The sequence below is a fragment of the Jaculus jaculus genome, chromosome 13 (assembly GCF_020740685.1).
Source record: "Jaculus jaculus isolate mJacJac1 chromosome 13, mJacJac1.mat.Y.cur, whole genome shotgun sequence".
Taxonomy (NCBI): domain Eukaryota; kingdom Metazoa; phylum Chordata; class Mammalia; order Rodentia; family Dipodidae; genus Jaculus; species Jaculus jaculus.
In genome coordinates this window covers 1,564,510-1,590,778 of record NC_059114.1, presented here as the reverse complement: position 1 = coordinate 1,590,778, position 26,269 = coordinate 1,564,510, and the positions used below count along the sequence as shown (strand labels likewise).

The window sequence follows — 26,269 nt, the reverse complement described above, 5'->3', positions numbered from 1 at the left end:
CACACAGAACAAGGAGGGTTCACTTCCTTAGCATACGTGGCTATGCATTTAACCCTTGCTGTAGCCTAGATATTTGCTGTCCTGTCCTGTGTTAGAGGATAGTGGACTTGGGAGTGGGGAATATGGCCCCAAGGCCACAGAGCTTTTCTATTCTCTCTGCTACTACTGTTTTATAAGCTTTTCTGTGTAGATAGAAACCCTGAGCTGGAGGGTAAGGGCCTTGTCCAAGGAAGGAGAATGGGAGACATTCTTGCAGAGTGGAACACTGTGGGGTTGGAGGGCTTCAAGCCAACAGCCATACATGGCACAGGTGGCCTTCTTCTAAACTGGTATGGCCTTCTAAACTGTTCATGAACCTGTAACAAGTATACCTCTAGGGCTTAAGTCATGTGATTAGGCAGTGAGAACATATTTTCTGAATATTGGGCTTTGTTGATCATTCATACCCACCTCTGATTTTGAATTCAGGTGCAGAAAACCTTTGCATCAAGCTATCTGAAAAGCTGCAGTCCAAGACATCCAGCAAGGTCATCATTGCCCATTTGCCCTTGCTTATCTGTTGCCTACAGGTCAGTGTCACTGATATTTTAGACACTTGATTCTCATCCACCCAGTGCCCCTCTTGTTGCTCAGGCTATGGTTTGGTTCTCTGGCAGCAGAGATAACAGTCAGATTTGCATGCTGATTGTTGTCCCTAGAAACTTTGGCTAGAGCCTACTGTGGACTTGAGTCATCTTTGAGCATGGGTGGCATCCCCTGCAGACGGATCTGGTACCTGCTAATGTAAAGAGGGCCTGGGACTGTCCTTCATGTAAGATTGTCCTGTATGTGCTGGGCAGTTCCTAAGGCTAGCAGGAGAGCTATAGACATGTGCTATAAGGCCTTGCAAAAAGATGTGTCATAATGCTTAGTTTTGTCCTGCTGAGGCTCCCTCCTTGATGTACATCCCATTGACTCTGTACCTGCCGTTATTTAACAGCCCATTTTATACCTTAATTTGGTTCTTGAAAATAAATAAGCATACTTTAACAATGTATGTTTGCCTTGGATGGGGAGTCAGTACCATCTCCCTTCCTTATCTTTGCCCCATGCACAGGTGGTCATGGGGAGCTTTGAGTTTAGGATTTTGGGGTGAACTTGGGTGCCAGAGGGTTAAGCATCTCACTGCTGGGACCTCCTAGATGGTCCTCTAGGTGTGTGACTGGTTGACGGTATATTGCAGGGCTTGGGCCGCTTGTGTGAGAGGTTCCCCGTGGTGGTGCACTCAGTAACGCCGCCCTTGCGAGACTTCCTGCTTATCCCATCTCCAGTGCTGGTGAAGCTTTATAAGTACCACAGCCAGTACCACACAGGTAACAGCTCTGCCTTCAGCATTCCGGCCCCACGTGTCCTGAGAAAGGGACTGTGTGAGTTCTGCGAATGCACTTGGTTTGGACCCTTTTCTTCTTTACAATTTTCTTGTTGCCTTTCCCTCCAGGCCCTTCATTCACTCCCTATGTTTCAGTCCTTGCTCCACCTCCCATCAAAGGCTCCCTGTAGACTGGTTTTCATTTTGGTCTTTTGTCTTGCTGGGATGTCTTAGTACTACTTGAAGAGCTTCATATGCACAGCCTCACATGGTCCCCAGTGCCCTGTGAGAGGACACAGGCTCAGAACAGATCTCCTGATGTAACAGTAACTGATACAGAATGAATAGCTGCTGCGAGCCAGAGGCACTAATGTTGTTCACAGCACCCACAGTGTGATGCTGAGCAGTGGTGTCCTCTTCCTTCACTGAAGAAATCTAAACTCCGACATGAAAATCTGTCCTGCAGTCCTCATAGTGAGGACAACAATAAAGAAAATGTAAAATTTGGTAGAATTACACTGTTCCCTCAGCTATCTAAGGCCTTGTATTGAAGCAGTCATCTTAACTTTGTTGAGGCATACTATAGGGAAATTTAAAATTGGAATTTGAATCCCTCAGGCTCCTGCTGTCACATGAGCCCCTGTAGCTACCTGCTCCATGCACATGCTGCCAGTACTTCTGGGTGGCTTAACAAATCACTCAGTTTACCTGCTTAGCATTCTGAAACCTGTCTGTCCTTTGGACTTAAACTTGTTCCTTTCATCCTTCCTGTTGGTGTAAGATTCTGGCTTATAAGTTGACTGGTCAAATATTTTTTACAATACTCACTTTTTAAATAAATTTTTTATTAGTTTTGTATTCAGCAAATACAGGCAGTTTGATGCTATTATTAGGCTCATTTGTGACCTGCCCCCTCCCCATTAGCCCCTCCTTGTTGAGGTATATGGGTTGTGCATTGTGGAGTTAGCCCACAGTTATTGGTACGATAAATGTTTCTGCATATCATGACTCAACATATGGCTCTGACATTCTTTCTGCCCCCTCTTCTGCAAAATTTCCCTGAGCCATGTTGGGTTCATTTTTGGTCCAGTACTCACTCCTTATAAGTAGAAATGATCACCATATTAGCTTGGGTTTTGAATGACAAACACAGTAATAGAAAGTGAAAACCATACCAGTTACAGGTTTTAATTTTTATCTTCAGTTGCTGGCAATGATATAAAAATCAGCGTGACCAATGAGCACTCTGAGTCAACCCTAAACGTGACGTCGGGCAGGAAGAGTCAGCCCTCCATGTACGAGCAGCTGCGGGACATCGCCATCGACAACATCTGCAGGTGGGAGGTTGAGTAGAGGGAGGGCTGACCTGGAGGGGAGGGTGCTCCAGGTAGAGCTTTATTACAAAGAAGGGAGTTCTGTTGTTGATTTGCTGTTTGGTTTTCGTGGCAGGGTCTCTCACTCTAGCCCAGGCAGACCCAGAACTCACTGTGTAGTCATAGGCTGGCCTCAAACTCACAGCAGTCCTCCTACCTCTGCCTCCCGACTACTGGGGTTGAAGGTGTGTGCCACCATGCCTGGCTTGAGTGTAAGTTTGTGTGTGTATGTATGTGTATGTATGTGTGTGTGTGTGTGTGTGTGTGTATGTGTATGTATGTGTGTATATATATATATATGTGTGTGTGTGTATGTGTGTGTATATATATATGTGTATATATATATATATGTGTGTGTGTGTGTATGTGTATATATATATATATATATATATATATATATATATATATATATATATATATACACACACATACATACATACACACACTTTTGTTTGTTTGTTTTTATTTTGGGTTTTTTTTTTCAATGTAGGGTCTCACTGTAGCTCAGGCTGACCTGGAATTCACTATGTAGTCTCAGGGTGTCCTCAAACTCATTGTGATCCTCCTACCCTGCCTCCCATGTGCTGGGATTTTAAAGGCATGTGCTGCTGCACCCAGCTTTGAGTTTATGATTTTTAAGGCTTGTTTCTGAATATTTTAAACTTATACTTGATCTAAAAGCGAGATTATTGTATAATAAAGTTCCCAAGGAAATTTTTTTCCTCAATTTTATTAAACATTTTCCATGATTATAAAAAATATCCCATGGTAATACCTCCCCTCCCCTCTTTTCTCCTTTGTAATTCCATTCTCCATCACATCCATTCCCCAACTCAATAAGTCTCTCCTATATTTGGATGCCATGATCCTTTCCTCCTCTTATGAGGGTCTTGTGTAGGTAGTGTCAGGCACTATGAGGTCATAGATATCGAGGCCAATTTTTTGTCTGGAGGGAGCACGTTGTAAGGAGTCCAACACTTCCTTTGGCTCTTACATTCTTTCTACCACCTCTTCTGCATTAGACCCTGAGCCTTGGAAGGTGTGATCGAGATGTTACTCAGTACTCTAGTTACTTCTTTCCAGCACCATGATACCTTCTGAGTCCTCCCAAGGTCACTGCCATCTGAAAACCAAGGAAATTTTTTTAAAAACAATAACATAAAGATTTTTTCTTGATCACAAAAAATAAAAATTCTTATTACAGAACATTTATAATATGTAGAAAAATAATGATCCATTAACTTACCTCCCAAAACAACATGTTGTCTATGCTTTTTTTCTGTTTTTTTTTTTTTTTTTTTGGTTTTAGTTTTTTGAGGTAGGATCTCACTCTAGCCCAGGCTGACCTGGAATTCAGTATGTAGTCTCAGGGTAGCCTCAAATTTACTGTGGTCCTCCTGCCTCTGCCTTCCAAGTGCTGGGATTAAAGGCATGTACTACCACGCCTGCCTTTATTTTCTTTTTGGTTGTTTAAAATAAGATTACATATTCTTCGCTACAGTGATTTTTGCTAAGTGAACTCTTGCTCTCCCAACTTAAAAACCAAATACTTTTATTTTCATGAAAATGTATCTCCCTCTGAATTCTAGATCCTCATTCTTAGAAGCCAGGTTAAATCAAGTAACTTGATCTGGTTTAAGAGCCAAAACTAATTGAGAGAAGAAAACGTACCTCATAAGATTTTATATTTTCAGGAGCTTTTTAAACTTCCCATTTTCTCTGTAGCTTAAGTATTTCTCCTTATCAGAAACTTGATAGGGAGGGAGGTGTATCTTAGTAGTAGATATGCACAGAAACAAAAGAACAACAAAATATTACAGTGTTTCCTCGTCTACCTTGGACATCCATCTTTTGAGCCAGTCACTAACTGTGATAAGGAATGGTATAAGAAATTTAAAATTGAAATTATTGGGACTGGGAACATGGCTTAGTAGGTAACAGCACCATATTCACAACAATAAGGAAGTGAATTTGATTACCAACACCGATATAAATAGCCAGTCACAGCTGGGCATGCTTGTAATGCCAGCATAAGAAGTGGCAGAGACAGGAGGATCACTGGGTCTTGCTCAGCCAGTCTTTTTTTTTTTTTTTTAATTTTTATTAGCATTTTCCATGATTATTAAAAAAATATCCCATGGAAATTCCCTCCCCCCCCACACTTTCCCCTTTGAAATTCCATTCTCCATCATATTACCTCCCCATCTCAATCATTGTACTTACATATATACAATATCAACCTATTAAGTACCCTCCTCCCTTCCTTTCTCTCCCTTTATGTCTCCTTTTTAACTTTCTGGCCTCTGCTACTAAGTATTTTCATTCTCACGCAGAAGCTCAATCATCTGTAGCTAGGATCCACATATGAGAGAGAACATGTGGCGCTTGCTCAGCCAGTCTTAGTCAAACAACAGCAAGTCTGAAGTTCAGTGAGGGGCCTTGTCTGAGGGAAATAAAACAGAAATGTGATAGAGGAGGATACCTGATGTCCTCTGACCTCCACACATGCACCAGGCACACTCAATTAAATACACCCATACACTACACACAATACACACACAACTACAGCAAAATAAAAACCAAAAAAATTAAAGTTCATGTGGACAAAGTATTCTGAAGGTAATTATTCCTTCCAAATAGGCAAAGTCATGAAGTTATTTCCAGCTGAGATATCAGAAATTGGACAAACTTAGCCAAGTGTGGTGATACTTGCTTTTAATCCCAGCACTTGGGAGGCAGAGGTAGGAGGATTTCTGTGAGTTCAAGGCCAGCCTGAGACCACAGAGGGAGTTCCAGTTCAACCTGGGCTAGAGTAGGGACCCTACTTTGGGGGAAAAAAGAAAGTGGACAGAATCTGTAGCAGTGTTTTAATTTCATTTTATGTAGTAACTTTTCATTCAAATTTCCAGAAACTTCAGAGTTGTTTTTTTGGTTTGTTTTTAACTATTTTTAAAATATATTTTATTATATTTATTTGACAAAGAAAGAGGGAAGGAGAGAGAGAGAGAATGGGCCAGGATTTGCAGCAACTGCAAATGAAGTCCAGATGCGTGTGCCCCCTTGTGCATCGGGCCAATGTGGGTCCTGGGGACTCGAACCTGGGTTCTTTGGCTTTGCACTCAAATACTTCAACCACTAAGCCATCCCTCCACCCCTGCTTTTAACTATATTTATTTATTTATTTATTTATTTTGGTTTTTCAAGGTAGGGTCTTGCTTTAGCTCAGGCTAACCTAGAATTTACTCTTTCATCTCAGGGTGGCTTCAAACTCATGGCAATCCTCCTACCTCTGCCTCCTAAATGCTGGGATTAAAAGTGTGTGTCACCACGCCCAGCCCTGTTTTTAAATAATTTTATTTGTGAAGGCACACAGAGTGAGTATGGGCACACCTAGGCTATTTGCAGTCCAGGAGCATGTGCCATATTGGGCATCTGGCTTTATGTGGATTCTGAAGAATCGAACCCAGCCCTGTAGGCTTTGCAAGCAAATGCCATTAGCTATCTAGCCATATTCCCAGCCCCTAGAGGTTTTTTTTTGTTTTGTTTTGTTTTTTTAATGTCATATTCCTGTCCAAGGGTAAAATGAAACAAAGCAGAAAAAAACATCTCATTGTTTTGATGCCTAATGTCTCTTGGGTTTCCTTGTTATTCAGGTGCCTGAAGGCTGGCTTGACAGTGGACCCGGTGATTGTGGAGGCCTTCCTGGCCAGCCTCTCTAACCGGCTCTACATCTCCCAGGAGAGTGACAAGTATGTGTCTGTCCCCTGGGGGCAAGACACTTGTACTTATTAGCAGGCTCAGTTGGTGCCCTTGGCCTTTTGTGTGTCTGTACCTCAGTTTCATAGAGGGTAGCCATGCATTGAGACGTCACAGGTTTTAGGTTAAGCCTATGTCAGAATGTACATTCTAGACCCTAACTGGGGTTAAGGAAGCTCATTATTCTCCACCCTCGTGTGGGGTGTGTTTCTGATGATTAAAAACTATGGCTGTAGTAGGAGAATGCAGATAACCAAGGCCAAGAATCTGGATCTGAGATTATTGCCTTTGGGTTGTATTTATTCATCTTAATTTTATTTATTTATTTATTTATTTATTTAATAGAGAGAAAGGCAGATAGAAAGAGAGGGGGAGAGAGAGAATAGGTACTTTAGGGCCTCCAGCCACTGCAAACAAACTCCAGATGCATGTACCACCTTGTGCAACTGGCTTACGTGGGTACTAGGGAATTGAACGTGGGTCTTGAGGCTTCACAGACAAGCGCCTTAACTGCAAAGCCATCTCTACAGCCAATGGGCTTTATTTTGCCTCTGTGCCAGAGGACTGTTCTAAGGGTTCTCTTTTCTTCCCCCTATAGGGATGCTCACTTGATTCCTGACCACACCATCCGAGCCTTAGGACACATTGCAGTGGCCCTGAGGGACACTCCAAAGGTCATGGAGCCAATTCTGCAGATTCTGCAGCAGAAATTCTGCCAGCCCCCTTCACCCCTAGATGTGCTCATCATTGACCAGCTGGGCTGCCTGGTTATCACTGGAAATGTAAGGAAAGGCCTCACAGTGAGGCCAAATCTGGAAACCCCACTAACCTTGCCCAAGCCTCATTTAACCCACTTTGATTAAGAGTGTAAATGACTGTATTAATGTACCTTGCACCTGAGCTAAATGCTTATAGGATTTCAGTACTGAATGATGAGAATAATGATTCCATGGGTGCTGGGGAAAAGAAGTTTAAACTAATTTCTTGTCAACATAAATAACTTAAAATTAGATTTAAGTCGAAACTACTTCCCTTCTGCTTGTAGTTTGACATTTGCTTGGAGCGTTTGAAATGGATGCACTTAGCCAGGGTGACACAGCCTATACTCCCAGCAATTGGAAAGTGAGACAAGACAGCCAGGAATTCAAGATTATGCTCTGCTACATGAGACCCTGTTTCATAAACAAAACATACACAAAGAGTGCCCTAGAATGTTTGTTATAGGAGTCCAGAGCTATCTGTCTGGGTAATGACTAGAGGCCTTCTGCATGCTCGGGGCGGGGGTGTGGGGTCTCAGGAGTCATGGTGTGGTGACAGTACCTCTTGTTCTCTTCCAGCAATACATTTATCAGGAAGTATGGAATCTTTTCCAACAGATAAGTGTGAAGGCCAGCTCAGTTGTGTATTCTGCCACCAAAGACTACAAGGATCACGGCTACAGGTAATTCCTCTGTATCTTATTGTCATTAAATGTGAGGTTTGGAAATTTGTCTTTTTTGTGGGGGTCGGGTTCAAGATAGGGTTTCACTCTAGCCCAGGCTGACCTGGAATCATTATGTAGTCTCAGGGTGGCCTTGAATTTATGGTGATCCTCCTACCTCTGCTTCCCGAGTGCTGGGATTAAAGGCATGTATCAATCCTTTTTTGAGGCAAGCCCAACAGACTGGCCTACAGTCACACTGCAGATGCATGTGCCACTTTGTGCACATGTGTGACCTTGTGTGCTTGCATCATTTAGTGTGTCTGATTTATATAGGACCTGGAGAGTAGAACATGGGTCCTTTGGCTTTGCAGGCAAGCAGCTTAACCATTAAGCCATCTCTCCAGCCCTGGGAATTTGTCTATTAAATAAACAGTTCTTCTTACGGAAGCATTATGTACTAGAGAGCAGTGCACACACAAGGCAAGATGTGAAAGCCTACACATGGCAGCCATCTGGAACTGACCTACACATGCCTCAGTGCACATGGCTTCTTCCCTGCCTGCTATAGAGGCCCAGGCTGCTCACCAGGTTACCTCCTTCTTTGTGAAGCAACATGTCAAAAATGTTGCTCTGTGAGTCACTTTAAATGGCTGTGTGGTCTCCCATTGTATAGTTATGCCAGGATTATTCTAAATATCCCCTAGTTTGGGTGTTACACCATTTTCTAGTTGTCCTGCTTTAAGTTCCCAAGCTCTGCTGCCTTAAATATCCTCATAGCTGAGCATCTTGATGCTTTGCTTAGGTTAGATTTTAAAAGTAGGATTTGGGGGTTGAGGATTTAGCTCTGTGGTAGAATGCTTGCCTAGTAACTATAAAGCCCTGGGTTTGATCCTTAGATCAGGGCCAAGGGGGTCTTAGCATTTGGAGGACCCAAGGTAATAGGCATTTTTTGTCCTCGATTTTTTTTGTTCCTCATCAATTTATCATTTAATTCCGTGGACTTTTATATTTGGCTAAGTCTGGCCAGTCTTCTCTGGAAGACTGAGAGGTTTTTGTTTTTGTTTTCTTCTTCATACAGTTGGGGGTTGAATCCAGGGCATTGCATTTGCTAAGCTGCCTCTAAGCTACATTGCGGGGCAAAAAAAAAATTTCTTGACTTCATCTGGAACGCTGCTACTCTCCATGCTACCAGGGCTTCACTTTCTGGTTCTAATTTCCTATTTCATCATAAAGCTTCTTAGTGCCATCAGAATGGGTTTGTCAGGCTGGGGATGTAGTTCAGTGCTGGAGCACTTGCTAACATGCACAAGGCCCTAGGTTCCATTCTTTTTTTTTTTTTTTTTGGTTTTTTCGAGGTAGGGTCTCACTGTGATCCAGGCTGACCTGGAATTAACTCTGTAGTCTCAGGGTGGCCTTGAACTCATGGCGATCCTCCTACCTCTGCCTCCCGAGTGCTGGGATTAAAGGCGTGCGCCACCACACCCGGCCCCTAGGTTCCATTCTTAACACCACCCCTCTCCCAAAGTAATTCGTCGTTATCTCATGTATAGAAGCACTTTTTTTTTTTTTTTTTTGGTTTTTTGAGGTAGGGTCTCACTCTGGTCCAGGCTGACCTGGAATTAACTCTGTCATCTCAGGGTGGCCTTGAACTCATGGCGATCCTCCTACCTCTGCCTCCCGAGTGCTGGGATTAAAGGCATGCGCCACCACGCCCGGCTTATTTTTTATTTATTTGAGAACAACAGACAGAGAAAAAGAGACAGATATATATATATATATATATATAGAGAGAGAGAGAGAGAGAGAGAGAGAGAGAGAATGGGCGTTGTTTTTCAACCTGGAATTCACTATGTAGTCTCAGGCTGGCCTCAAACTCATAGCCATCCTCCTACCTCTGCCTACGAAGTGCTGTGGTTACAGGCTTGTGCCACCACACCTGGCTGGTATAGAAGCATTGTTGTGGCCTTTATTTCATCTGACTGGGAAGGAAGTGCCTTTGTCATGGGACCAGACCATGTTCTCAGTGCTTAACTTACTGAAGGGGAAATTGTGAACATTTTTTTTTTAAATAACTTTTTTTTTTATTTATTTGAGAGTGACAGACACAGAGAGAAAGACAGATAGAGGGAGAGAGAGAGAGAATGGGTGCGCCAGGGCTTCCAGCCTCTACAAACGAACTCCAGACACGTGCGCCCCCTTGTGCATCTGGCTAACGTGGGACCTGGGGAACCGAGCCTCAAACCGGGGTTCTTAGGCTTCACAGGCAAGCGCTTAACCGCCAAGCCATCTCTCCAGCCCCATTTTTTTTTTTTAACACAAGAAGAAATGGAGGCTTAAAAGCACCTTAGAGTGATACAGTGTGAAAGCTGCAGAGTAGAGGTCTAGGTCAACTTCACAGCTTAGGTTTATGTGGGACTGACCATGATCCTGAGGCACCCCCTGAGAACTCACCGTTCACTAATTGTAACATTAGTTCTGGGTGGGAAGAGTGCTAGGGCAAAGTTTTGTGGGTGGTGAGGTTAAGGATCTGTGATTTGAGGAAGAAAAGCAGAAATCACGTAAATAATGCCCAGCTGTGAGTGCTTCCACTCCCATCCATTCATGGGTCTTGATATTCAAAAGGAAGTGGCCCTGGTGCCCACATTCCTAAAGGTCAGGCAGGAAGCTCACAGTCAGTCCCTTCTGTAGTCATTCACTCCGAAGGGCTGTTTGTCATGAGTGTTCAAATGCTTGTCCTCTCCTGTGAGGTTTTGTCCCCCAGCGCATAAGGCAAGCTGATCTTACCTGGATCCAGCATTTCCTCTCCCGCAGCAAGTCCTCCAGCACAGCCAAGGACTTGGCAGTGGAGTGTTTTGTTTTTTCTCCTCAGGCACTGCTCTCTGGCAGTCATCAATGCTTTGGCCAACATCGCAGCCAACATCCAGGAGGAACACCTTGTGGACGAGCTGCTGATGAACCTGCTGGAGCTGTTTGTACAGCTGGGGCTGGAGGGGAAGCGAGCCAGCGAGAGGGCAAGCGAGAAAGGGCCTGCCCTGAAGGTAGGATGGGAGAGGCTGCCTTCCCTGTAAGCACCTCTGTACTGCTGGCTAGGATGGATTTTGAGGCACTGCCTTAGTTGAAGTATGGCTTTTCTTTTCTTTTTTTCTTCCAAATTTTTATTAACAACTTCCATGATTATAAAAAATGCCCCATGGTAATACCCTCCCTCCCCCCACTTTCCCCTTTGAAACACCATTATCCATCACACCCCCTCCCCATCTCAGTCTGTCTCTTGAATATTTTTTGTTCTCTTTTATTTATGTATTTGAGAGTGACAGAGAGAGAGGGAGAGAAAGAGACAGATAGAGAAGGAATGGGCACGACAGGGCTTCCAGCCACTGCAAATGAACTCCAGATGTGTGCGCCCGGCTAACGTGGGTCCTGGGGAATCGAGCCTCTACACTGGGCATTCAAATGATGCTTTGTCCCCACGGATCTACCTTTCCTGGACAGCCTGAGACTAAGTCAAACCTGGCATCCCTTCTGTTGTTGTTATGTGCCTAGGCCAGCCACAGGACACCCCTGATACCATGCTTTGTGATGGATGAGGAGGGTGAGGAGTTCTTGCAGGGAGTCCATGTTAGGCTTCACAGGCAAGCACTTAACCACTAAGCCATCTCTCCAGCCCTCAGTCTCTCTCTTAATTTTGATGTCATGATCTTTTCCTCCTGTTATGATGGTCTTGTGCAGGTAGTGTCAGGCACTATGAGGCCATGGATATCCAGGCCATTTTGTGTCTGGAGGGAGCATGTTGTATGGAGTCCTACCCTTCTTTTGGCTCTTACATTCTTTCCTCCACTTCTTCCACATTAGACCCTGAGCCTTGGAAGGTGTGATAGAGATATTGCAGTACTGAGCACTGTAGTCATTTCTTTCTATCATCATGATACCTTTTGAGTCATCCCAAGGTCACTGCCATCTAAAAAGAGAAGATTCTCTACCAAAAGTGAGAGTAGCATTAATATAAGAGTATGAACATTAACAGAAGTGCTTACTGGGAAGTTTGATAAGCATAGTATATACATTTAGCCAGACAACAGCAGACATTACACCCCTAGGGCTCATGACTAACCCTGTTTTAAGTTTCCAGTATCAGGGATGTATTCCCCCCCATGGAGCGGGACTCCAGTCCAATTAGAGGGCAGTTGGTTTCCACCATGAAAGATGTGCCACTATTGCACCTGTTGGCTCATTTGGCCTAGCTGGCCAATTATAAGGCTTGCAGTGTCTACTGTTGAGTATCTTCACTGGTGATTTCTCTCTCTCCTATTGAACTGCATGCATAATGGCTTCTTACAGGTTTCTGTCAGCTGGTCTACATGAAGGAGGTTATCAGCTCAGTTTGAGCAGGATTTCTCAGTGGCCTTGCAGTCTAAGTATGTGGAGTCAGCAATAGGGTCTTTTTTTTTTTTTTTTTTTTGAGGTAAGGTCTCACTTTAGCCCAGGCTGACCTGGAATTCACTATATAGTCTCTGGGTAGCTTTGAACTCACAGTGCTTCTCCTACCTCTGCCTCTGGAGTGCTAGGATTGAAGATATGTGCCACCACGCCCAGCTAAAGTGTAGCACTCTACCTGAACTTTATGTAGGCAAAGCACTTAGAGCAGCACTTCACCACAGTAGATGCCCAACACCCCCTCTTAATGTTTACGTTCTTTTTGGTGGTGCTGGGAGATGGCTCAGTGGGTAAAAACACTTGCCGTGCTGGGTGTAGTGGCACACGCCTTTAATCCCAGCACTGGGGAGGCACAGGTAGGAGGATCACCATGAGTTCAAGGCCACCCTGAGACTACATAGTGAGTTCCAGGTCAGCCTGGGCTAGAGTGAGACCCTACCTTGAAAAACCAAAAAGAAAAAAAAAAACACTTGACATGCAAACATGAGGCCTTAGATGGATTCCAGCATCCATGTAAAAGACTGGGTGTGTCCAGGCTCACCTGTAACCTTAATCCTGTGCAGGGTCAGATGGGGAGACTCATTGGTTAGCCAGTGTGAAAGTGGCAGCTTCAGGTTTTGTGAGGGATTCCATATCAAGGAAACAACGTCAAAGAGTGATAAAGGAGGACCTCCATACTCATGTGAAAAGGGAGCACACATCTGGTTTTTTTTTTGTTTTGTTTTGTTTTTTTGGTTTTCTAAGGTAGGGTCTCACTCTAGCTCAGACTGACCTGGAATTCACTATGTATTCTCAGGGTGGCCTCAAACTCTCGGCGATCCTCCTACTTCTGCCTCCCGAGTGCTGGGACTAAAGGTGTGCACCACCACGCCTGGCTTGGGAACACACATCTGTACACGTGTGTATAATACATACACTATGCATATACACACGTAGCACACCACACATACTGTACACACACAAGTTACTGAAGTTAATTAGCTCTTTTTGTTGTGGTAGGAATCAAACCCAGGATCTCACATAATGCTAAGTATGCATTCTTCTGAATTACATACTCCCAGCCCTGTTAAGTGATTTAAGTTAAGTGACATCTGGAGGGGGAAGGGAGAAAAAGGTGGACTCTCACTCAGAGATGGGGCAGAGACAGAAGAAGCCATAGCTTCCTCATCAGATGGCATCTGGCACTGACAACAGCCTAACATGGACTCCCTCCAAGAACTCCTCTCCCTCCTCATCCATCCCAAAGCATGGTATCAGGGGTGGCCTGTGGCTGGCTTAGGCACATAACAACAACAGAAGGGATGCCAGGTTTGACTTAGTCTCAGGCTGTCCAGGAAATGTAGATCTGTGGGGACAAAGCATCACTTGAATGCCCAGTGTAGAGACGGGGGAGACCTCTTTTCTCATCATCTCCCCATGCACCAGGCTCTCCCAGATTCCACTTCCATTCTTTGCCATTTCCTCTTCTCCTTTTGCACAGGTACTTTTCACCTACTGTGTGCCAGCTATCTTCCTGAGTCAGAGACCAGCCCGCTTTCTGTAAATACCAGGTTATATAAGTATTTTAGGCTTTTGAAGGCCGAGCAACTCAGCTCTGCTGTGGTAGCAAGCAGCTATAACCAATGTGCAAGAGTTGTTTCCTGGATCTTGTTCTAGGCGAGTGAATAAGACAGGGTCCCTGAGCTTGGGAGGCATGTGGTGAGGGGCACTTTTTAGACTAGGCTGGTTAGATGACTCAGTGAGGAGGTAATGCATGCTTTGGCAATTGCAAGTAGTCTTCCTTATGAAATCTCAGCCAATTGAGAGTAGCTGGTGCCAATTATTAATTAATTAATTAATCCTAAGGCCTTGTCCCTAATTCACCTTTGTCCTTCTGGCCCCTTCCAACAGTCACCTGGTAACTAAAGTTATCTCCCTGGATGGTGACTGGCTGAGGCTTTCCCAACACATAGGAGAGAGTGGGTCATGCAGCAAGGCTTTAAGCATTACGGTGATGAGGAGTGCTGGTAATGGTACTAAATACTTAATGAGGAAGAGGTGTTGATGTGTCAGGAGCCTTCTCTTTTCAGGGAATTAGACTTAAGTATCAAACTATTGGAACCTGTGCCTGCCCCATCCATCTCCTCTTGCCTTGCCTTCCCCTATAGATTCAAGATTCCTGGAATTTAATGCCTAATCACAAGCTAGGGAGACAACACTGGAATCCTCTTTTCTGTCCCTTGGGTAAGAGAGGTGAATACTGGTGTTTTTTGTTTTGTTTTGTTTTGTTTTTTCCGAGGTAGGGTCTCATTCTAGCCCAGGCTGACCTGGAATTTACTATGTAGTCTTAGGGTGGCCTCGAACTCACAGCAATCCCTCTGCCTTCTGAGTGTTGGGATTAAAGGTGGGCACCACCATGCCCAGTTTTGAATTCTGTTATTATTTTTTTTTTACAGGTAGGCTTTTGCTGTAGTCCAGGCTAACCTGGAATTCACTATGTAGTCTCAGGATGGCCTTGAACTCATGGTGATCCTCCTACCTTTACCTCCCAACTGCTGGGATTAAAGGCCTGCGCCACCATACCCAGCTGAATTATGTTTTTGCAGACTACTTCTTGTTTGCCAGCCAAGTGATTAGTAAGTGAGTGTTTGATGCACAATTTCTATGCTTGTTTGCCAGAGAATCGAGCTTTCTGGAATGGGAGCCTAGAAGAGTGGTGGTGGTTACTGACTTATGACTACTCTGTTGAGGATGAAGAGCTGAGATTATAAATTAAGCTAAGATGTGGGTGGTTCTACTTCGTCTTGCAGCGGAAGCTTTCAGCTTTCCATCCTGGAGCTGGAAGGGCCATTGGTTTTCTCTGCTGCAGCCCAGAGGATCCATCCAGGAGTCTGTCTGTACCCTGGGTGGCTGGGTGGACTTAGTGCTGCTCAAACCCTCTGTGCACCTCACCAGAGCTTAATGTAGGCAAAACACCCGGAACAGAACAGCACCTCGGCACAGTGGACCTCAGCACCCTGGGCTGCTGTGGGCATTACACATACAGAGCACAGTGATGAACTGGGTGCTGGCCTGCAGAGCTGTGCTGTCCCTCGCTGCCTGCTGTACTTCAGCTGTGTTGTGTTGACAGGGAGCTTACCTTCTAGTTACTCTATAGCTGGTGCTTCCTCCCCCCAGGTTTCCCTAACTTGAATGGACATACATTGATGGTAGAAAACATGGGCATTTTTGAGAGAAAAAATAAAAAGCTCTAGCTAGGCATGGTGCCTCACACCTTTTATCCCAGCACTTGGGAGGCAAAGGTAGGAGGATCTCCATGAGTTCAAGGCTACCTTGAAACTACATAGTAAATTCTAGGTCAGCCTCAGCTAGAGCAACACCCTACCTCAAAAAACCAAAATAATAACAATAATAATAATAAATAAGCACTCATAATCCTCCTACTCAAGTAAAATCATTGATAACACTTAGATTTTCTCCTTTTCCATATATATTACCTAACTGAGATGGAATCAGAACATTCTCTTTTTTTTTTCAATATTTTATTCATTTACTTATTTGAGAAAGAGAGAGAATGGGCATGCCACGGCCTCCAGCCACTGCAGATGAACTCCAGATGCATGTACTACTTTGTGCATCTGGTTCAAATGGGTCCTGGGGAATCGAAATGAGGTCAGTCCTTTGGCTTTGCAGGCAAACACCTTAACTGCTGAGCCATCTCCCCAACCCCTGAACATTCTCTTAAAGCCTGATTTGTTGTGTTTTTTTTTTTAAATTTTTTTGTTTTATGTTTATTTATTTATTTGAAAGTGACAGAGAAAGAGGCAGAGAGAGAGAGAGAGAATGGGCATGCCAGGGCCTCCAGCCACTGCAAACGAAATCCAGACACATGTGCCCCCTTGTGCATCTGGCTAACGTAGGTCCTGGGGAATCGAGCCTCGAACCAGGGTCCTTAGGCTTCAAGGCAAGCGCTTAAACGCTAAGTCATCTCTCCAGCCCCAAAACCTGATTTGTTTTCATTGAACATTTGTTGTGTTCACTTTTCCAAGGTGACTAAATATTTTTCAGAAAGGTGTCTTCTTAGACTATATCATATTAATTATGCAGAAGTACCATGATTTATACAGTAATAAATCATTTATGTTTAACATTAATACTTGCTATTAGGATTAAACTAAGACTGACAGTGTCTGTGGTCAAGTGCTTATGTAGCACGGGCAAGGCTCTGGGCTCAATCCTCAGCACCACACACACAAAATTGAGTTGTGGTGGTGAGGACTGGGGTATGTATAGCTCAGTGTTTAGTATGAGTTGTGGTGGTGAGGACTGGGGTATGTATAGCTCAGTGTTTAGTATGAGTTATGGTGGTGAGGACTGGGGTTTGTATAGCTCAGTGTTTAGTATGAGTTGTGGTGGTGAGGACTGGGGTATGTATAGCTCAGTGTTTAGTATGAGTTATGGTGGTGAGGACTGGGGTATGTATAGCTCAGTGTTTAGTATGAGTTGTGGTGGTGAGGACTGGGGTATGTATAGCTCAGTGTTTAGTATGAGTTGTGGTGGTGAGGACTGGGGTTTGTATAGCTCAGTGTTTAGTATGAGTTGTGGTGGTGAGGACTGGGGTTTGTATAGCTCAGTGTTTAGTATGAGTTGTGGTGGTGAGGACTGGGGTATGTATAGCTCAGTGTTTAGTATGAGTTGTGGTGGTGAGGACTGGGGTATGTATAGCTCAGTGTTTAGTATGAGTTGTGGTGGTGAGGACTGGGGTTTGTATAGCTCAGTGTTTAGTATGAGTTGTGGTGGTGAGGACTGGGGTTTGTATAGCTCAGTGTTTAGTATGAGTTGTGGTGGTGAGGACTGGGGTATGTATAGCTCAGTGTTTAGTATGAGTTATGGTGGTGAGGACTGGGGTATGTATAGCTCAGTGTTTAGTATGAGTTGTGGTGGTGAGGACTGGGGTATGTATAGCTCAGTGTTTAGTATGAGTTGTGGTGGTGAGGACTGGGGTATGTATAGCTCAGTGTTTAGTATGAGTTGTGGTGGTGAGGACTGGGGTATGTATAGCTCAGTGTTTAGTATGAGTTGTGGTGGTGAGGACTGGGGTTTGTATAGCTCAGTGTTTAGTATGAGTTGTGGTGGTGAGGACTGGGGTATGTATAGCTCAGTGTTTAGTATGAGTTGTGGTGGTGAGGACTGGGGTATGTATAGCTCAGTGTTTAGTATGAGTTGTGGTGGTGAGGACTGGGGTTTGTATAGCTCAGTGTTTAGTATGAGTTGTGGTGGTGAGGACTGGGGTTTGTATAGCTCAGTGTTTAGTATGAGTTGTGGTGGTGAGGACTGGGGTATGTATAGCTCAGTGTTTAGTATGAGTTATGGTGGTGAGGACTGGGGTATGTATAGCTCAGTGTTTAGTATGAGTTATGGTGGTGAGGACTGGGGTTTGTATAGCTCAGTGTTTAGTATGAGTTGTGGTGGTGAGGACTGGGGTATGTATAGCTCAGTGTTTAGTATGAGTTATGGTGGTGAGGACTGGGGTATGTATAGCTCAGTGTTTAGTATGAGTTATGGTGGTGAGGACTGGGGTATGTATAGCTCAGTGTTTAGTATGAGTTATGGTGGTGAGGACTGGGGTATGTATAGCTCAGTGTTTAGTATGAGTTGTGGTGGTGAGGACTGGGGTTTGTATAGCTCAGTGTTTAGTATGAGTTGTGGTGGTGAGGACTGGGGTATGTATAGCTCAGTGTTTAGTATGAGTTGTGGTGGTGAGGACTGGGGTATGTATAGCTCAGTGTTTAGTATGAGTTGTGGTGGTGAGGACTGGGGTATGTATAGCTCAGTGTTTAGTATGAGTTGTGGTGGTGAGGACTGGGGTTTGTATAGCTCAGTGTTTAGTATGAGTTGTGGTGGTGAGGACTGGGGTATGTATAGCTCAGTGTTTAGTATGAGTTGTGGTGGTGAGGACTGGGGTTTGTATAGCTCAGTGTTTAGTATGAGTTGTGGTGGTGAGGACTGGGGTTTGTATAGCTCAGTGTTTAGTATGAGTTGTGGTGGTGAGGACTGGGGTTTGTATAGCTCAGTGTTTAGTATGAGTTGTGGTGGTGAGGACTGGGGTTTGTATAGCTCAGTGTTTAGTATGAGTTGTGGTGGTGAGGACTGGGGTATGTATAGCTCAGTGTTTAGTATGAGTTGTGGTGGTGAGGACTGGGGTTTGTATAGCTCAGTGTTTAGTATGAGTTGTGGTGGTGAGGACTGGGGTTTGTATAGCTCAGTGTTTAGTATGAGTTGTGGTGGTGAGGACTGGGGTTTGTATAGCTCAGTGTTTAGTATGAGTTGTGGTGGTGAGGACTGGGGTTTGTATAGCTCAGTGTTTAGTATGAGTTGTGGTGGTGAGGACTGGGGTTTGTATAGCTCAGTGTTTAGTATGAGTTGTGGTGGTGAGGACTGGGGTATGTATAGCTCAGTGTTTAGCATGTGCAAGGCCCTAAAGTCAGTCCCAGCACCAGGAAAGTATACTAGTAGGGCATGTGGGTCATGCCTATAATCCTAGCACTTGAGAGGCTGAGGTAGGAGGATCATTTGGAATTCAAGGTCAGCCTGGGTAATAGACTGAGTTCCAGGTCAGCCTAGGCTAGGGTGAAACCCTGCTTTCAAAAAAGTATACACTGGAAAACATCTTTATACCATGTGTACATGTCTCAGTATTTCTTTTAGATGAAGCCAGGTCTGTACTATAGAGTTGGTTGTAGCTTTTTTGTTTTAATAAGAGAAACATGTATTGTCAGTGACATGAGTTCTATTCTGTTCTTTTCTAGGCTTCTAGCAGCGCAGGGAATTTGGGAGTACTGATTCCTGTCATAGCTGTGGTGAGTATTCATTGGTCAGATGTTTAAAACCCCAGGGACTGCACTCATGTTTTGAACAGTGCACATCAAATTCCTCAAAAAAGAGCTGTTTTGAAAACTCAATAATTCCAGTAGATGTAGCAATTTCAGCCACCCACTGTCAGATCACTGTGACAGCCCATCAGTGTAATTCTTTCTCTAGTCCCTGTACAGACTTCCTCTACAAACTGTCCATAGAACCCTTTCCATTTCCCATCTTGCCTGGCTCCTAGGTATGACCCTACTTTCATCCTCTGTGTTTTGTGCCTTATTTTGGGATATCTGACTAGTACTGGGTCTGGCCCAGTGAATTGAAGCCAGGAGGCCTCTTGTTGGCCTCTAGGCTGTGGAGATGAACAGCCCTCAGTGTCATCTGAAGAGCCGTTGTGGGCCTAGTGAATACGTGGTCTTCTGCCTGCTATTGCACCAGTGTGCTAGAGAGCACATTGTCATTTCATCCTGTGTCTACTACACACCAGATGACTTGTTTTTCCTCTTATAAGTTATTCCAAGCTACAGTCCTGAGCCTAGGGCTCATATATTTATCCATATCTTACTCTTTACCTTTTACTTGGCCACACCTTCTACTTGTCCCTTACTTTAGCCTTCCTGTTCCTACCTCATGCCTAATAGTTCCTGTCTTGAGAACAGTGAAGGTTGAATAGGCAAGGGCTTATATGGGCACAGGCACATCTCTCCTCATCTTTTCTTTTCCTGCTTTGGGGTTGGTTGGTTGGTTTGTTAAGATGGGGTTGTCTTGTGTAGTGCAAGTTGATTTGAAACTCTATAGCTTACGTTGGCTTCAAACTTGTCTCAGTCGGTCAAGTGCTGGGACCACAAGCATGTACCATCACACCGAGTTGGTCACCTCACCTTAGTGAAGCAGTGTGTACGTTTGTTCTAGTTGTGTGTCATTCCATATCTTGTGACTTCTAGGCTGGTTTAGTATTTTTAATCTTTAATATTAGAGTCTGTGTATTTTACAGATGATATCTCACATATAGGTCACCTTGCCTCTACCTGTTTGCTGCCCTTCTCTCCTTCCATTAGTATGTGGCTGCTACAGAGTGAGGAGTGAGGTATGCATGAAGACAGCTCATCTTCCCGCCATTCTTGAGTGGACAGGGCTTAGTGTGATGACCCCTCGCTGCCTGTCTCATGGCTTTCAGCATTCACCTGAGAGCCTCAGCACCTTAGCATCACTGGTTCCCATGACCCTCAGAGATTTTCAGGATTTCAGGATTCTTTGCTATGTTATGCTTTATTGATACCATTGTTACCTACATTGGTTTGTTTATTTTGCTCATGCCCTGTTAACCAATTCTTAACACATAAAATTCTTCCATTTGGTTATTAACATTGGCAGTGTACAGTTACTTGTCTTTTAAAAGTGCCATAGGGGTTAAGGCTGTAGCTCAGTGATAGAGTACTTGCCTAGTATGTGCAAGGTGGTTAGATTACTAGCGCTGCAAAAAATAAATAAATAAAATGGGGCTCTGGCTATAGAAGTGCCACCATATGTGAGCCTTCTGGTTAGCCTAGAGGAAAAGGTGGGTGCTTTCTGAGCCTGCTGGAAGGGAGGCAAGGGCCAGGTAGGCCCCATGAAGGAATAGATTTTAGGCAACAGGAAGGATGCTCCAGATGGTACTCAATGAGTTCTGGTATATTTGAAAATCAAAATTTTATGACCTATATTCTTGGCGGGGGTGTTCCAGCAAAGGAATTTTTAAAAATGTTTTTATTTATTCATTTGAGAGAGAGAGAAAAAAAAAAAACAGAGAAAGGTAGATAGAGAAGGAGCCAGGCGTGGTGGCGCACTCCTTTAATCCCAGCACTCAGGAGGCAGAGATAGGAGGATCACCATGAGTTCAAGGCCACCCTGAGATGACAGTTAATTCCAGGTCAGCCTGGACTAGAGTGAGACCCTACCTCAAAAAACCAAAAAAAAAAAAAAAAAAAAAAAGAGAGAGAGAGAGACAGAAGGAGAATGGGTGCACCAGGGCCTCCAGCCACTGCAGACGAACTCCAGATGCATGGTCCACCTTGTGCATCTGGCTTACGTAGATACTGGTAAATGGAACCTGGGTTTTTAGGCTTTGTAGGCAAGTGCCTTAACTGCTAAGCCATCTCTCCAGCCCCAGAATATGTTTTATTTTACCATAAACAACCATGTTTCAGTGATTGAAAGACATTTACATTGAATTTCTTCCTCTTTAAAAAAGTTTTTATTTGATTGCTGGGCATGGTGGTGTACGCCTTTAATTCTAGCACTCAGGAGGCAGAGGTAGGAGGATCGCCAGGAGTTCAAGGCCACCCTGAGACTACACAGTGAATTCCAGATCAGCCTGGGCTAGAGTGAGACCCTACCTTGAAAAAAAAAATTATTTATTTGAGAGAGAGAGAGAGAACGGGTGCTCTAGGGCCTCCAGCCACTGCAAATAAGCTCCACCTTGTGCATCTGGCTTACATGGGTTCTGGGAAGTTGAATATAGGTCCTTAGGCTTTGTAGACAAGGGCCTTAACTGATAAGCCATCTACCTCTCCAGCCCCAAATTCTTCTTTTAATTAACTTAGTATGTTATGTGAGTAGGTATGTGCCATGGTGCATATGTGGAGGTCAGAGACAACTTTCAGGTTAGTCTTCACCTTTCATCTCAGTTGAGGCAGGGTCTCTCATGGTTCACTGTTCTGTTGCCCAGGCTGGTTGGTCTTGTGAGCTTACAGGAAAATTCTCTTGTCTTCATTTTCCGTCTCACCATATGTGCATTGGGATTACAGAAGCCAGTCATGGCTTCCAGCTTTTACCTGGGGTTTAGGAATCTGAACTCAGGTACTCAAAGTTGCCCAGAAAGTGCTTTATTTACTGAGCTATCTCTCCAGCCAAAACTCAATGACTTTTATTACGTTTTTAGGTTAAAATACAGAGTAATGGGCAATTATACTTTGTTCTCATTCATTCCGTTCCCCAATAGCCTCCTTATTTAGCAGGGGTCATTTAGAATTTATTAAGTTCATACAAGAAACCTGCCAAAGGCACTTTGCACTTTCTGGGAGCAATGATGAATCAAGTTGTCTGGGAGTACATGGGTTTTAGGGCCACTGGGTTAGACTCCTGGTCATTCTTACCAGACTCTCAAGTGTATGAGCCTCTCAGTACAGACCTGTCTTGACAAGTGCCAACTCAGAGCATACTCTTTCAGAAACCCCAACCTTTAAATTAATTAATTTATTTATTTATTCCTGCCATTGCAAAGGAACTCTACGTGCACATGCCACTTAGTACATTAGGCTTTATGTGGGTACTGCAGAATCGAACTCAGGTCCTTAGGCTTTGTAGGCAAGTGCTTTAACTGATAAGCCATCTCTCTAGTCTAAGCACTTCCTTTTAAGCATGGGCATCTGAGTTTGATCTGTCTAAAATGCCTGGATGTACCACATGCCTGTAATCCTAGATTTTTTTTTTTTCAAGGTAGGGTCTCACTCTAGCCCAGGCTGACCTGGAATTTACTATGTAGTCTCAGGCTGGGCTCAAACTCATGGCAGTCCTCCTATTTCTGCCTGTTGAGTGCTGGGATTAAAGGTGTGTGCCACCAGGCTCAGGTTTATAAAAGATTTTAAAGCCCGTGTGGTTGTACACACCTTTAATTCCAGCACTTGGGAGACAGAGGTAGGAGGATCATCATGAGTTCGAGGCCACCCTGAGTTTGAGGCCACCCTGAGACTACATAGTGAATTCCAGGTCAGCCTGGACTAAAGTGAAACCCTACCTCAGAAAACAAAAGCACAAAAAAGAGATTTTAATACAGATTTTAAATGTGGCATTGGAAGAAAGAAGACAGGCATGCACATCAGAAAGCAGGGTAGTTGTGTACAGCTAGGGGTGGGTGCAGGCTTCTCAAGAACATTGTATTTTTTTTTAACAGAAGTTAATGGTTATATTATGAGGGAGGAAGCAAATATTTGACTTAATTGCTCAACAAGGAGCCAAGGGATCATGACTTCTTACATTTGTTTTGTGGTTACCCCTTGGACCTTTACAGAGAAACTGATTTTTTTGTTGTTGTTTCTTTTGTTTAGTGTTTTATACTTTTTTTTTTTAAGGCAAGGTCTCAGTCTAGCCCAGGCTGATCTGGAATTCACTATGTGGTCTCAGGGTGGCCTCACGGAGATCTCCTACTTCTGTCTCCTGAGTGTTGGGATTAAAGGTGTGTACTATCACGCCCAGCTCGTACTTTTTTTTTTTTTTTTAATGAACGAGTAATATATACTCTGTTTTGGATTTTTAATAACTCAGAAGGGCTAGTGAGTTTGGGGAAGCATTGTTAGGTTTTGATCCTAGTATACCTGTTTACCTCAAGAAACCTTGAGAAGCTGAGGAGAGTAGCTGCAAGTTCAGGTCTTGTGATCTGAGAATCCTTCCTGCTTAGATATGTTAATCTTTATCTTAAAACTTTATAAGCATATTTCTTCAGAACTATCATTGATGAAATTGTTTATATAAGCCTGTGACTTAGAGATCTTATTACTCCGTCATAATGTAGTGGTTTAATAAAGTATAGTGCTTGCTCAAAAAAATGTCCCTTTGCTCCACTGAGAGATTTACCTGTGTCACTGGGAGTTTCTGTGGCCTTGAACAGGTTACTTATTCTTTGTTTCTGTGGATGAGGTTTGTGGCTTAACATTTTCTAGGTCAGAGACCCTTTTTGTAGCCTTTTCACTCTTTCTCCATAAAAACATACTTATGTTCAAGTTACATCTGTGTTTTTTTGCATGGGACAAACCTATTCAGGGCCCTACTTCAGAGACACACCATAAAGCACTCTAAGGTAAGAAATCCTTACCTCTACCTTGCTGAACACTAAGCCTGATCTAGACCCTATTCAGACATTAACTCATTTATCCTTTACAGCAACCCTATAGGCAAGTTCTGCTACTATTTCCATATTATGAGTGAGAGTATAAAATACAGAAATATGGGCTGGAGGGATGGCTTAGTGGTTAAGGCATTTGCCTGGAAAGCCAAAGGACCCAGGTTTGATTCCCCAGGACACAAGGTGGCACATGTGTCTGGAGTTCGTTTGCAGTGGTGGGAGGCCCTGGCATGCCCATTCTCTCTCTCTCTCTCTCTTAAATAAGTTAAATAAATAAGTAAATAAAACAGATATGGATGGGCTGGAAAGATGGCTTAGCAGTTAAGTGCTTACCTGTGAAGCCTAAGGACCCCAGTTCAAGGCTTGATTCCCCAGGACCCACGTTAGCCATATGCACAAGGGGATGCATGCGTCTGGAGTTCGTTTGCAGTGGCTGGAAGCCCTGGCGTGCCCATTCTACCTCTCTATCTGCCTCTTTCTGTCTCTATCTGTCACTTTCAAATAAATAAGTTAAAATAAACAAAAATTTTTTTTTTTAAATTGAAAGAAAAACATATAGATGAGGCACAAAACTTGCTCAAAGTCTGACAGCTATCTGACATCAGAGCCAGAAGCTGATCTCAGGACTCCTGACCCAGAGCCTATGCTCTGAACCCTCTACTACTTTAAGAGATACTGAGCTGATTTCTGTAAGAGGGATTCCAAGTAAATGAACTGGAGGGCTATACCTTGTCCAGGGACCCAGAGAAGCCTAAAATGACTGTAACCAAGGGGAGGGGGTTAGAAGACTGCTGCCTTTTCAGAAAGAGCCAAGGTAGGGGAGGAGAATTAGAATACCACTGCCTTTCCAGAAAGAGGATAGATATGGGCAAAGATGGGATTATGGTAGAGAAATTGTTTGCTTTGAGGCAGTCTCATCATGTGGCCCAGGCTAGTCTTAACTCTTGGACTCAGGAGGTCCTCCCAGCTCAGCTTCTTGAATAACTAGGATACAGAGACATACCACCATGTATAGCTTTTTATGACATAGGTTTTGAGGTAACTGTGTTTAGGAATGAAAGGAACAAGATGAAGCTTCCAACAAGATGAAAAGAACAGGGCTGGAGAGATGGTTTATCAAGTTAAGGCACTTGCCTGCAAAGCCAAAAGACTCAGGTTCAGTTCCCCAGGACCCACATAAGCCAGACATTGTGGTAGTACCTGTGTCTGGAGTTCATTTTCAGTGGCTGAATGCTGTGGCATGCCCATTTTCTTTGTCTCTCAAATAAATAAAACAAATTATTTTTAAAAGATGACCAAAAAAAAAAAAGAAAGAAAAAAACCAAAAAAATAAAAAAATAAAAGATGAGGGAGCTGACTGAGGACTTAGCAGTTAAGGTGCTTGTCTGCAAATCCCAAGGACCCATGTTGAACTCCCCAGATCCCACATAAGCCAGACACACAAGGTTATGCATATGCAAAGTTGCACATGCACACAAGGTGGCACATGGGTCTGAAGTTTGATTGCAGTGGCTGGAGGCCTTGGCACACCAGTATTCTCCCTGTCTCCCATAAATGAAAAAGAAAAGATGAGGGGCTGGAGAGATGGCTTAATGGTTAAAGTGTTTGCCTGCAAAGCCTAAGGGCCCAGGTTCAATTCCCCAGTATCCACATAAACCAAAACCACAAGGTGATATATGCCCTGGTGGGCCCATTTTCTTTCTCTCTGTCTTTCCATTTATCTATCTATATTTGTCTGTTTTTCTCTCACATAAATAAAATATATTTTTAAACACAATGAAAAGAACAGTGTTAAAACAAACTGCAGGAAGAATGACAAAGGGTTTCTGGGCGTGGTGCTGTAGGTGCACAGAGGTAGGAGGGTCACTGTGAGTTTGAGGTCAGCCTGAGGCTACAGAGTGAGTTCCAGATCAGCCTGGACTGTGAGATCCTACCTCAAAAAAAAAAAAAAAAAAAAAAAATGCCAGGTGTGGTGGTGCATGCCTTTAATCCCAGCACTCAGGAGGCAGAGGTAGGTCAGCAACAGCATCAAGCTTCTCCAAGAGGTTGAGATGGTGTAATGGAGATATTTGGCCTTAGCTGTGTACTGTCTTCTCAGCAGAGTGCTGAAATTGGGCTGGTATAGGAAGTTAAAAGGGCGCAGGTGAAAACTTAGGAAGGATGAAAGGTTTGGATCTAGGCCTTGACAAATCACTTCCCACTGAGTT

General features: G+C 43.8%; 1 protein-coding gene across 2 annotated transcripts in view; it reads left to right on the top strand.

Moving 5' to 3' along the window:
- The window catches only part of Pi4ka (phosphatidylinositol 4-kinase alpha), a 136,022-nt gene that overhangs the window by 35,464 nt on the left and 74,289 nt on the right, over positions 1 to 26,269 (top strand). For both annotated transcript variants that reach the window (XM_045133161.1, XM_004670783.2), the window contains 8 exons: positions 469 to 569; positions 1,223 to 1,352; positions 2,553 to 2,685; positions 6,375 to 6,470; positions 7,076 to 7,259; positions 7,815 to 7,918; positions 10,770 to 10,938; positions 19,123 to 19,173. In XM_045133161.1, coding sequence (XP_044989096.1) covers positions 469 to 569; positions 1,223 to 1,352; positions 2,553 to 2,685; positions 6,375 to 6,470; positions 7,076 to 7,259; positions 7,815 to 7,918; positions 10,770 to 10,938; positions 19,123 to 19,173 — 968 coding nt within the window. The remainder of the gene's footprint in view (positions 1 to 468; positions 570 to 1,222; positions 1,353 to 2,552; positions 2,686 to 6,374; positions 6,471 to 7,075; positions 7,260 to 7,814; positions 7,919 to 10,769; positions 10,939 to 19,122; positions 19,174 to 26,269) is intronic.